The sequence below is a fragment of the Thalassophryne amazonica genome, chromosome 6 (assembly GCF_902500255.1).
Source record: "Thalassophryne amazonica chromosome 6, fThaAma1.1, whole genome shotgun sequence".
Taxonomy (NCBI): Eukaryota; Metazoa; Chordata; class Actinopteri; order Batrachoidiformes; family Batrachoididae; genus Thalassophryne; species Thalassophryne amazonica.
In genome coordinates this window covers 91174440-91188358 of record NC_047108.1, presented here as the reverse complement: position 1 = coordinate 91188358, position 13919 = coordinate 91174440, and the positions used below count along the sequence as shown (strand labels likewise).

Here is a 13919-nt window from a genome sequence, read left to right as displayed (position 1 = left end):
GGTCTATGGCGTTTGTAATCTCCTCAACTGATTCTATTAATGCAAGTGATGTTGAACTATGTGCTCTGAATCCATATTGACTATCAGTAAGTAATTTATGTTTATTTATGAATTTGTCTAATCTATTATTGAATAACTTTTCTAATAATTTGGAAAATTGTGGAAGCAAAGAAACAGGTCTATAATTTGTGAAGTGGTGTCTATCCCCAGTCTTATACAGCGGCACAACCTTAGCTATTTTCATTTGATTGGGAAATTTACCGGTTTGAAATGATAAGTTACAGATGTATGTTAATGGTTCTACAATCCATTCAATGACCTGTTTTACCAGCACCATATCAATTTCATTTAAATCGGTAGATGTTTTATATTTACAATTATTCACAATGTCTATAATTTCATTTCCATCCACTGCTGTGAGGAACATTGAACAGGGATTTCTTTCTATGAGATTATTATCCCAATCCTCAGGTTGGGAATCGGGAATTTTTTCTGCCAAGCTTGGTCCAATATTTACAAAAAATTATTAAAACCGTTGACTACCTCATCCTTATTTTCCTTCTTGACATTATTATCAATGAAATACTGAGGGTAACTCTGTTTTTTATTACCATTTTTGATAATGCTATTTAATATATCCCATATTCCTTTAATATTGTTTTTGTTATTATATAATATGTTACTATAATATTCCTTCCTACATACCCGTATAATATTAGTTAATCTATTTTTGTATTTCTTATATCTATTTTCTGCCTCTTTAGTCTTTAGTTTTATGAATTCTCTATACAGTGTATTTTTCTTATTACATGCATTTCGTAACCCTTTCGTCATCCATGGTCGAGCTTGGATTTTTTGTTTTCTGTAGTCTTGTTTAATTGGACAATTTTTATCATATAATGATGTAAATATTTGTAAAAAAGTTTCATATGCACTATCAACATCACTTTCACTGTATACCTTTTCCCAGTTTTGCTCCTGTAAATCCTTCTTTAGTGTGTTCATGTTTTCCTCTGTCCGCACTCGCCTGTATTTTATTTTCTCCTCTGGCTGATTCCGCCGATGGTTTCTATTATAAACGGTGAAAACTGGTAGATGATCACTAATGTCATTGATTAATAATCCACTCACAGTGTTATTCTCAATATCATTGCTGAATATATTATCAATTAAGGTAGCACTATGGGATGTAATTCTGCTTGGCCTGGTGATTTTTGGATATAAACTCATACTGTACATTATACTGATAAATTCATCTGTTATTTTATGCTTATTTGGATTGAGCAGATCAATATTTAAGTCACCACAATGAACACAGTTTTTGATTAGTTTTTGAGAACATTTTTCCCATACAGTCAGTGAATGTTTCAATACTAGATCCTGGTGCTCTATATATACAGCTGACTAATACATTTTTGCTTTTTTCTCACATATTTCAATAGTTATACATTCTAATAAGTTATCAATCACAGTTGTCATATTGTCTACTATTTTATAATCCATGTTCTTATCCACATACACAGCCACTCCTCCTCCACTCTTATTTTTTCTGTTTACACAATTAAATTCATATCCATCCAGTTCAATATATATATAAATTTGCAAAAATAATAAAAAAAAAACTTTTTCATGTTGTCATTATGGGGTGTTGTGAGTAGAATTTTGAGGGAAAAATTAATTTAATGTAACAAAATCTGGAAAAAGTGAAGCACCATGAAAGATTTCTGGATGCACTGTAAGTCACACCTGTTAAAAAAAATATCTCTTGAAGAGGAAAACCCCATATGCATCTTTTATATTATCAGCTTTTTAATTTAGGATTTTTGTTTATTGTTAAAGTGTATTTTTTATTCTTACAAATTTTCTTTTATTAGTAGAGTTGAATTTGTTTGTGCTTCCTTAGAAAGTCCTATAGAAATAGCTATTATAATTGTTGGTAATTGGTAAGAAATGTGATTTTTTTTTTTTTAGGACATAAACTGCACTGGAGTATGACTCACAGAACCTCCCAAACTAGTAAAAAAAATACTACTAATAAAATACACAACTTGTACTCCAGAAAATATGATAATTATTCCTTCTATGCATTGTGTACAACCCCAATTCCAATGAAGATGGGATGTTGTGTAAAATGTAAATAAAAACAGAATACAATGATTTGCAAATCCTCTTCAACCTATATTCAATTGAATACACCACAAAGACAAGATATTTAATGTTCATACTGATAAACTTTATTGTTTTTGTGCAAATATTTGCTCATTTTGAAATGGATGCCTGCAACACGTTTCAAAAAAGCTGGGACAGTGGTATGTTTACCACTGTGTTACATCACCTTTCCTTCTAACAACACTCAATAAGTGTTTGGGAACTGAGGACACTCATGATTGGGTATGAAAGGAGCATCCCCAAAAGTCTCAGCCGTTCATAAGCAAAGATGGGGTGAGGAGCACCACTTTCTGAACAATTGCATGAAAAAATAGCCCAACAGTTTAAGAACAATGTTTCTCAATGTTCAATTGCAAGGAATTTAGGTATTCCATAATCTACAGTCCATAATGTAATCAGAAAATTCAAAGAATCTGGAGAACTTTCTACACATAAGTGACAAGGCCGAAAACCAACATTGAATGCCGGTGACCTTTGATCCCCCAGGTGGCACTGCATTAAAAACCGACATCATTGTGTAAAGGAGCTTACCGCGTGGGCCCAGGAACACTTCAGAAAAGCATGGTCAGTTAACACAGTTCGTCGCTACATCTACAAGTGCACGTTAAAACTCTACCATGCAAAGCGAAAGCCATACATCAACAACATCCAGAAACGCCGCCGGATTCTCTGGGCCTGAGCTCATTTGAAATGGACAGACTCAAAGTGGAAAAGTCTGATGAGTCCACGTTTCAAATTGTTTTTGGAAATCATGGACGTTGTGTCCTCTGGACAAAAGAGGAAAAAGACCATCCAGATTGTTACCAAAGCTACGTTCAAAAGCCAGCATCTGTGATGGTATGGGGGTGTGGTAGTGCCCATGGCATGGGCAACTTACACATCTGTGATGACACCATCAATGATGAAAGGTACATCCAGGTTTTGGAGCAACACATGCGTCTTTTTCAGGGACGTCCCTGCTTATTTCAGCAAGACAATGCCAAGTCACATTCTGCACGTGTTACAACAGCGTGGCTTGATAGTAAAAGAGTGCAGGTTCTAGACTGACCTGCCTGCAGTCAAGACCTGTCGCCCATTGAAAATGTGTGGCGCATTATGAAGCGCAAAATACGACAACACGAGACCCCGACTGTTGACACTGAAGTTGTACATCAAGCAAGATGGGAAAGAATTCCACCTAACAAGCTTCAACAAGTAGTGTCCTCAGTTCCCAAACAACTTATTGAGGTGTGTTAGAAGGAAGGTGATGTACACAGTGGTAAACATACCACTGTGTCCCAGCTTTTTTTAAATGTGTGTTGAAGGCAGCCATTTCAAAATGAGCAAATATTTGCACAAAAACAATAAAGTTTATCAGTTTGAACAATTAAATATATTGTCTTTGTGTTGTATTCAATGAATATAGGTTGAAGAGAATTGCAAATCATTGTATTTTGTTTTTATTTACATTTTACACAATGTCCCAACTTCATTGGATGGGGGTTGTAATTTTACTTATTTATTTTCCTCTATGCATTGACTAATATTATTTATTGTTTATATATATGCATTGTGTAATTGTATTTATTTATTTATTTCCCTGTGTGCATTGTAGACTATATTTATTATTTGCCACTATGTACCTGTGGCATTTTGACTTGTGGTACAGCCCTGCAATGGACTGGCGGTCTGAACAGCGTGTACCCATCTCTTTCCCAATGACTGGTAGAATAAGCGGTTTAGAAAAATGGATGGATAGATGGAATTTGGGCACCAACAGAATACTGTGTGGCAACACGGTGACTAATGGTTAGCACTGTTGCCCTCACAGCAAGAAGGTCATGGGTTTGATTCCCACCTGTGGCCTTTCTGTCTGGGTTTGCATATTCTGCCCTGTGTTTGTGTGTGGTTCCCTCCAGGTGCTCCTCCTACATCTAAAGACACAGGTTAGTGGGTTGTAGACTTAAAATGTTGTAGGTGTGCATGTGAGTGTGCGTGTGCGGTGTGTGTGTTCGATATGTGGCCCTGTGTCAGACTGGCGTCAGGTCCAAGGTGTACCCTGCCTCACGCCCTATGACTGCTGGGATAGGCTCCAGCCCCCCATGACCCTTAATTGGAGTCAGCGGTTGAAGATGAGTGACTGTGTGAGAATACTGTATGTTGTTCATGCATTTTCTGTTGTTTCAATTATGTTTCAAGTATAACAACTAGCATTACTATTGGTAATGTTTACTAAGGTATAGTGTTAATATATCATGCTTAGTTATCATGTTACAGGGTAACATATGTCACATGTCACAGAATCCAATGGGCGTTGACCTTGTTTGACCTTTACTTTGGAGACCAAACATTCAACACAGTCAAAACTATTTCATACACTTTCTTCTCTTTTACTTTTCTATTTAAAATGTTGTTTTCAGTTTTCCCGTCCATCATTTTGCCAAACCTATGCTAACTGTTTCCACAGCTTGTATACAAATATACTGAATTTTGCAGTAAGTTAGTGTTTGTTATATAGCATGATGCACAACTTCTGAAGAGGGAGCAATCCTGCATACTGTATACTGTTAGTGCTTTGAATTCAGTGTTTGGAACTGCTTATGTGTCTGTCACCAAGTTCTTTGTTTTTTGGTGTGTTTTTGTAAACTGAGTATAAAATCTTTAACAATGTTTAAAGGAAATGGAATAAATCTTTTAAAGATGTATAACCAGTGTTTGTTGTTTGATTTTGCTTAATGATATTTAATTCTCCAGATTACCTTTTTCCAGATTTGTAAGTCATATGTAACACAGATGGTAAGGCATAATTACATTATCCTAAAAGTAGCTTAATTAAAATGCAATCGTCCATACAGTTTTTATTAGAATATGAACATTAATCAATATGCAAGTACTTTTACTTTTAATACTTAAAAGTACATTAAAAGCATATAATATTTACCTTTTCCTTAAATACTGTTGTCATTGTCATACTTCTACTTTTACTAGAGTTAATATGTCTTTGGTCATTGTAGTTTTACTTAAGTACTGAGACCAGTCCTTCCCGACCACTGATGCTAACCACTAAGCCAACGTGCCGCCAACGTAGTCACTGAACTACTCCCTCACATATAATTGTTGAAATGATAGCTAACTGAAGGACGTCAATTATTGCTGGGGCAAATATTAAAATCCAGAAGGATGGCCAAAGAGGTTGTATGTCAATAACTGTCTGACGTTACCTGCATTTAACCCCTCACAGTTACACAAAATGTTGTGTGTCTCATATGAAAAAACACCTGACACTCTGGACAACCTACTATTGGTTCTTACAGTGTTATGCACTGACGCTCTGCTGTGATTGGTTGTTAAGGTGTTTGGAGCTGAAGCTTTACTGTGATTTGTGTGACTGACATTCTGCTCTGATTGGTTGTTATGTTTGTTCAGCAACAGTAGGAATGCTCGATGTGATTGGCTGCTGCATTTTCAGGCAATGGTAGGGACATTGCCAACAGATTAGTTACACAGCTGCTATAGATTGTATTAGTGTGCTTCCACAAACAACCTATGGGGTTGTTTTGGGGAGGTGAATCTGCTGTGACATATGTAACAGAATTCTGTCTGTGATTTTCTGCTTTGTACGACTGCCAGTAAAAAAATAAATAAATAATCAGATGTATGTGCAATTTGAATCTATAATAGCCAAGTGACCTCTGTGCACGTATATACGTGCATGTGTATGGCTTTCGATCATGGACAACTGAGGAGAGCGACATTTGCCGTTTGGTATGCTTATGTATTTGGGTCAACGATGAATGCTGCAAAACTGAGAGTTGATAAGATTAATATTTTTGGAGAAATTAGTGATAATAGCCAGCAACAGTGAACAATGGATGTTGTGCTGTATTTCATGGTTTCAAATGTTGTTATTGTGGTTCAATGTTACTTTAACAGGTTGTTAGTGTTTTTTAATTTATTGTGTTTTTGTAGATCAGTTGGTTTAGTCAGTTTAGTTAAGTGTCATGTTGCCATTACCGTGAGTGGGAAGTGTAATGCGTTTGATGTCTTCCGCCACCGTCTCTGTTTATAGATGTGTAGAAAGAAAAGCACCTGCTTACAGCAGAATGCACAAAAGACAAAAAGATCTGTGTGCATGCATATGTATGACGCGAATCATTACATTCCAGCCTCACACACCATTCCAGCAGGGGGTGGTAAATCATCTATATAATAAAGCATGTGTGCATTTATTTAGTAAGTTCAATGGAAGTAACATAATTGTAAAAATGTTAAAAATACATGGATGACACAAGAAAGTGAAAACATTTCCATTGTGGTCCATTTAAAAATCAAATGACCAAAATAGAAGTAATAATAAATAAAATAACCATAATAATACTGATGATAACAAAAACCTAAACAATTTCTAAATACATTAACACAGTAAATTATCATAAAATAAAATAAAGGGACTGAGTTCTAAAAATTGTTGAGGTCTAAGGTTCTAAAACATTCTGTACTCACACGCCATTCCAACAAATTATAGAAACTTTGCAAAATTTATTGCCACCCTTGAAAAATTGTCAGCTACCTATTTTATAAACATGACCCAATCTAGAGCCCATGGATCCACACAGGCCAATGTGCTAGTCTGATGTAATGCTGCAAGTCTGGACAGTCAAAAGTCACCTGACATCTGCTTTTTCCCCCAAATCCGTTTCAAGCCTCATTCATAGGTAGTTGGAAATATGTTTAAAATTGCATTTTGCAAAACCTTTTAGGTCTGAATGCTCAGATTGAATTGACTGTCTTTTATAGACCCTTTTCCATTCTGGGCGTGGTTACCCATGATTCTGAGTGTGATACATATTAGGACAGAAAACATAAACAGAGCTTGTGCTGGCGAACTATGAAGCACCAGTTATCACTAAACTGAGAGAATGGTTAACTCATGCATAGTGTTCGGGTGTACAAACAGTGCAAATGCAGGCAAAAAGAGGGTCACAGAAATTTCTGACATCCCGACACGTCATTAAACGTCAAGGAGGAAGGACACTGGCTGGGTTAGCTTGGATCAATGGAGCTAATTTCAACCCTGATGGTAAAGCTGACACTGAATATGTCTTTGGACTTTATTTACATCAATTATGAAGAAATATAAACAATATGTATTTCTTCGTGTCAGCTTTACCATCAAGACAAGCACGCTACTGACGGTTTAGAAGCATTCATATGCTGTTCACAGCAAAATAAATTGATCTAATTTACTTGACTCTTTGTTGTTTGCTTAATTTGGGAGGGGGGTGGAGAACATCCAATTGATGGATGGTAAGTCGTCCAACATCATCCAATATTCTCTATGTTGGACTCCTTACCATCCATTATTTGTATATGTGTGTTGTTGTTGTCCATTTCGGCTGCTCCCATTTTGTTAAGGGTCGCCACAGCGGATACAGCCAGATCCGCATTGGTATTTGGCACAAGTTTACAACCGGATTGCCCTTCTTGATGCAACTCCAGTGTAACCTGGAGAAACACACAGTCGCTGGTGTTCCAAAGAGGTCTCCCATCTAAATACTAACCAGGCTGTTTTTTTGGTTAGAAATGGACATTGTATGCTCTGGACCACAGATGAAAATGAACAATCCAGGCTGTTACGACAAGCAAAACGTCCTGTGATGGTATGGGGTTGTTGTGTAATTTACACTTCACATACACTTCATTGAAGGCAGCATTAACGCAGAAAAATACATTGCAGTTTCCAAGGAACATCCATGCATCTTTCAACAAGATGCGAAACGACATTATGTACATATTACAAAGGCGTGGCTGTGGAAGAAGGACGGACACGGGTACTGGATTGGCTTGTCTGCAGACCGACCTGTCCTACTATTAGAGAATGTGTCGATAACTGTTGCACACCTTAAGAGGTGTTGCAGAAGAAGGGACCAAAATAACACCTGTAAGGCTTCATCTGGTGTCCTCTATGGCAAAAACATCTTTTAAGTGTTGTGAGAAGGAATAAGATAGAAAAGCCGTTATTCATCCCTCAATGGGGAAATTTCACCGTGTCACATCGCAGCATAGAACAGTAGGATAGACAGAGGGATGCAATAAAACAAACCAAGTATCTCTTAAAAAACAAGAACTAAAAAAGCACTGAGTGCCGGGTTAAAGCTAAGGCTACCATTGTTCAGTTCAATGCTGCACTGCCGGGATGATATACACTGTCGGGATGTACAAGTGATCAGCTAAAGTTGACTCAGCGTGAAATGTACGATAAGTTACTCTGATATTTACAATATGGACAGGTTAAAATATAGTAGGTACAGTGACTTGAGTTGGCACCATTATTAACTTTTTGGAATGTGTTGCAGGCCTGACATGCAGGAATGGATAGATTGCATCTTCCCTACTGTCCCAATTATTTCTAAGTTGGGGGGTGTATTTTCACTTGGTGAAAAGATTTATATTCAGGCTTTCTACTTTCATCACAGTCATTAACTCCTTCATTGTGTAGTTATACCTGATTGCTGCTATGATATGAAGTCGTTATCACAATTATTGAGAAGATTATCATAATTAATTTGAACACTAATTATTCTACAAAGTTGAATATTAGTCAAGTGGATTAAAAGGCTTTATGCTGAAACAGACCTGCTGGCAACAATTAACACCCAGACAGGAATATGAAGCAGTCATCAGGTTGTCTCTGCCACATTACATTTCAGCTGAATTAAGAAATGTCACCAAATTGGATTTAAGAGGGTTTTACATCACAGCAGGAACATTACAGTAATTGCATTGGTCACCTCTGTGGTTCATGACAGTTATTCCCACACGCATACTTCCACCACCGTGTCACAATGAAACTCCCCTCCACCCAGTTTTCAGTTTTCACTCAGATTCACAACAGCTTGCTTCACTCTGACACTTATTCTGTTTTTGGAACCAAGTTGTGCGATGAGCAACAGTTTACCCGCGGCCTCTCCACGGAGTATCCCAAGCTAACCTCCCTCAGTGACTGGATGTGCGTGGACACAGTTGCCATGGTGATAGTGTGGCGGATGGTGAGACAGCAGGGAGTCGGTAGGCTGTTGAGACAGACTTGTGCCCGAGTGCGGGGCTGAGTGACAGCGTGGCTCTGTGGTATTGTGGCAGCGGCGGGTGGTTGCCGCGGGCGGCGGCAGAGTGGCGGATGGAACAGCTGAGTGGCGGCGCAGCAGCCATCACTTCAAAGGAGCTCATTTAAATCATTTGGAGATGAATTAGTGGATCTCCCCCACACTTCTCACTGAATGAAACAAGGCTGAGGACTCAAACACAAATACACAAAGATCTAAACAAATAAACATAAAAACAAAAACCGCATGCACACTCATAACAGAACCACCGCTGCAACAAATAATTAACATGTAAAAACGCACATCCTCTACGGACAACTGGTGGTAATATCAACAGGGGTTCTGTCAGGTTTTTTCAGGTGGGTGGTGACCAGCTTTGACTATCGCTCAGGGCGTAAATCGAGCCGCCTGAGGGAGTATTTGCGCATCTTTTGCTGCCCAAATGTGTGTCTGAAAACCAAGAAAAAGGGAGAGGGTGTTGCTAGTAGAGAGACTAGCAACACCCTATACAGAGAACACCCGAGGGTGCCGTGGGGGTGGTTCATGAAAGTGCTACAAAAACATATCTACATATTCCAATCATCCCCCCGAGAGTCAGAGATGAAAACACTCCCGCTGTGAGCACTCCCTCTGTGTGTGTGTGTGTGTGTGTGTATTGCCGCACGTACAACCGTATCACTCTGCCTCTGAACTCCATTGGCTGCAAAATGTATTTTTAGCACCCATGTGGGAGTAATGTGCTTGAATGAAATGAGTAAGTTGGGTAGTTTCAGCCCCACCACATTGCACATATAGGTAATGACTAATTAGTGAGAGCTTCAGGAAACCAAGAGTTTCTAACCCCTCCTGGGCCAAAGTACTTTGGATGAGGGAGTTGCTGACTGATTTCTCTCCATCTGTCTGATACAGCTGACTGTTCGTTTGCACGTCTGAGTAAACCGACAGCTAAGCCCAAACTACAACCGATGCCAGACTGTCCATTTTTCTGTGTTCACACTTAATCTCTCTCACTTCTGTCTCTCGACATACGTCTGTCTGTGTCTGCCTTCCTTGTCATCCATCTTTACTGAACTCAACTGTTTTCTGTTGTGTTTCTAGGTGAGCGGCGGTTTGCTACAAAAGAATTGACAGTGATCAGACAGTGATGCTGTGTAGCAGCCTCCCTCTCTGTCTGCACCCTCGTTCTCCCGTGAGGCACATGTGACCTAGCCTACACCCACACGCAGGGGGCCCCCACTGCCGCTGGAGCCCACCCATGAATCCCAGCCCTGATCGCGGCAAAGAGTGCCTCCCTCCCAAGAAGAGGGAGTCTCGGCAAGGATCGACAGAACATCACATACCCGGGGATGAGTTTAAACCCCCTGTGCCGCTCCGGAGTCGGCCCAGCGCAGGGCCAGGGGAGGCAGGCAGGGAGACCGGTGACAGGGACAAAGCACTTACAAACCCAAACCCTCATTTCCTACACCTCTTTCCTCCAGGACAGGGCCTCCCTCTTCCCCCATGGCACTTGAGCTACTCTTCCTCTGTCTCGCTGCCCCTTTCTCCAGGCCAGGTAGGAGAGAGGAGGAGCTCAGGATCTCCCTCCTGGAGAGATGATCTTCTCTCCTCACCCCTCCCACACCATTCGAGGTGGCTAAGAGGAGAGGGTACCCTCACCTTGCCACCTTCACCATCTTCCTCTTCTCTTTCCTCCTTTAAGACACCTTTCCCAGCTGATTCCAGAGAGATGTGGTCCTATATTAACAGCAACCGACGGGACTGTAGCTCGTCTCTCTTCTCCCCACCGTACTTATTTAGCCACTCCTCTCTCTACCCACCAGATCCAAGTTAATTGAAGCAGATACAGGTACCTAGGCAAGAGGCCCAATGGCCTGGATGGGCCAGGCAGCAGGACTGCCTCAACCTCCAGGCCTGTCCTCACTGGAGAATATGGGAATGATACCAGCAGAAGCCGGCTTGACGTCAGTCTGCTCAGTTCACACGCCAATGGAGGAAGGAGACAGCAGGAGGATGTAACGCCCCGTGTCCTGTCTGGAGGGACATTTTTGTCAGACTCTCAAGCTCAGGAGTGCCCCGAGCCACATTCCTCACACCAGGACAGACATCCACATGGGATAGGTAAGATCAGGTCCAATTTAATCTCTGCCAGTTCCCATCCCCTTGTACCTGACCCCAGGGCTGGGAGAGGGGGACTACTAGACCCAGTAGGGGTGCCTCCAGTTGAGGCCCAAATCTATTACTCTTTAGGATCAGGATGCCACCCCAGCTCTCAGGCCCAGGTGTACCCACTATACAGTCCCTCAGGAATGCCTCTGTACAACCTGCAGCGGGAGCCGGGACACAGGCAACCCAACCTTGGGAATTCAACACACTCTCTTCTGGACCTGCCTAACAGCCATGACAGCTTGAGAAGAGACCAAGAACAAGACAAAGTCACAGAACGAAGCAAGATAGCAAATAAAATCAAAGAGAAGCACCTACAACATGATAAAAACCAAGAGAGAGATCATGAACAAGAGAGTCAGAGAGACAGAGACAGAGGGAGAGACAGAGACTCGTCTCCAGGACAGTATTCCCGTCTTCACACCTCACCCCCTGTTCTTCACCAGTCTCCCCCTGCACTCCTACCTCACTTCACAAAGGGTTCTCTGATTGAGCTAGCCAACGGGCGGTTGAAGCGGGTGGAGGAGCTGCGGACTGACGACTTCTTAAGGAGTGCAGACACCTCCCCTGAGTTCCAACTCAGCACCTGCACTGTGCTGCTTATTGCACCAAGTAATGTTCAAGGCTTCAGCCACCTGCAAGTCCACCTCACAGACCGCAACACTCAGGTCAGAATCTTTGATACATACATTACTTACCGTCATGTTACACATAATAGCATGACTCCACAATAACATATCAGGTTTAATTTGGTGGTCTTTTGGTCTTCTTTAGGAGTTACTGAAGGTCTTGATGGAGTATCCTTTTTTTGTGTGGGATCGGGGTTGGTCTTCTTGCTGTCCCCAGAGAACCACACGGTTATATGGCCTGCCCTGCCGCCAGCTGACTGAGGGGGACGTCTGTCTGGCTCTCACTCCAACACCCGCGCAAACCTTTCGGACACATGTACGTACTGGCACAAGAACCCATCGCACACAAGTCCCCTCCAGGGCTACAGGAGAGTCCGGCAACTCTCGCAGAGAGGAGATGCCGCCTCCACCCCCTCCCCCTCCTCTTCCCCACCACCCACCTCCTACGCCACCAGTACCTCCACATGTCGTGGCTGCAGAACCTCCAGCTCAGGAGCAACAGCGTCCACGTAAACGCCGTTGGTCGGCCCCAGACACCCTTCCCGCAACCAGAACTGACGAAAGCTTCTCAGATTTACCTCATGGCTCCAAGCTGATGAAGCGGCAGTAGAAAGTTGCACATGCATTTTATGTACACACACACACACACACACACACACACACACACACACACACACACACACATGCAGAAGCACATACACACCCTCCTTGTCTCTGTTGCACCCATTAAGACAGAGTCCTCAAGGCTGGGTTGCAGGGAAGGAAAAAAAAGAAAACGCAAATTACGGGTGTTCACACTGCTGCCCAAAGTATGAACCCAGAAGACCACTCTACACCTTCTTTTACCTTCCTTTCCCTTCCCTCTCCTCCACTTCACCCAGCACAGCCCTTAAAGGAGCAGCAGATGGACGTGTGAACAGCTCCTCCTCAGAGACACACTGAAGACATTTAGTGAGACAATCAATCACTCGTCCGTTCACTCTGTTTTTGTAACGGTTGTCCCACACACCTACTCACTAACAGTGTTTCCTGCAGGGTTTAGATTTTCAATCAGTGTTACGAAAGTAAAATGCTATTGAAGAAGTGCAGATATATGAAACAAAATCGACTATATAATATATATATATATATATTACATTGCAGATGTTATATACAGTAAATATGCTAAACAGACTTCATGCAAACTTTTTTTTTTTTGCAATTCATTTACGTTCTTTGATTTTCTCGCTCCGGAGCTGACGCGCGTGTGTGTCGGTCCCGAGCAGGGAAATTGAATGTATTAGCAACCCCTTCGCCTTTTTTTAATTCTCATCACTGGGAGTCATTTCAAATAATTGTTCTTCAAGGCATTACCCTCCAATATGTTCTTAAAATTATCTTTGAGAAAGGGAGAACACTAATGAAAACTACGTAACAGACAATCCCGCCCACACAGACAAATCTGTGCCACGTCGCCTCGACACTCGTGGTGTTTTTCCATTAAAAACTCAACAATGAAAAAGAATGCAAAATGCAGCATATAGCTGAAGAGTAGTTGTGCTAACACATTGGAACATGATGCTTTGTGAATACTTGACCCCTGTGTACTGTACGCTTTCATTCTCATCTCATATTTTTATGTACTGTATATGTTTGAAGGCAGGGAATATGATGAAAGTATTTTAAACTCAGATACGGGTATCTCCTCTGATTCAGCACACTCTCTCACTTTAGTTTTTGTGTGTGTGTTTTCTTGTTTTTATATTAATTTACAAAAAAAGAAACCTTATCTGTTGATTTTTCTTTGTAAATGTTACAGCTAAAAAAATGTATATTTTTAAAATTGTGACTCTGTTATATGATGTTCGCTAGAAATAAAGGGAAAAAAAGCTTTATA

The 13919-nt window shown here is 40.9% G+C and overlaps 1 protein-coding gene across 1 annotated transcript in view; it reads left to right on the top strand.

Annotated features, from left to right (window-relative positions):
- Positions 1-13917, top strand: part of zmp:0000000926 (ataxin-1-like) — a 64458-nt gene extending 50541 nt beyond the window's left edge. The window contains 3 exon segments of the mRNA XM_034172793.1: positions 10350-11084; positions 11086-12082; positions 12189-13917. Of these exon segments, the coding sequence (XP_034028684.1) occupies positions 10507-11084; positions 11086-12082; positions 12189-12653 (2040 nt within the window). The 5' untranslated portion in view covers positions 10350-10506 and the 3' untranslated portion in view covers positions 12654-13917.
- Positions 13918-13919: the final 2 nt, after the last annotated feature.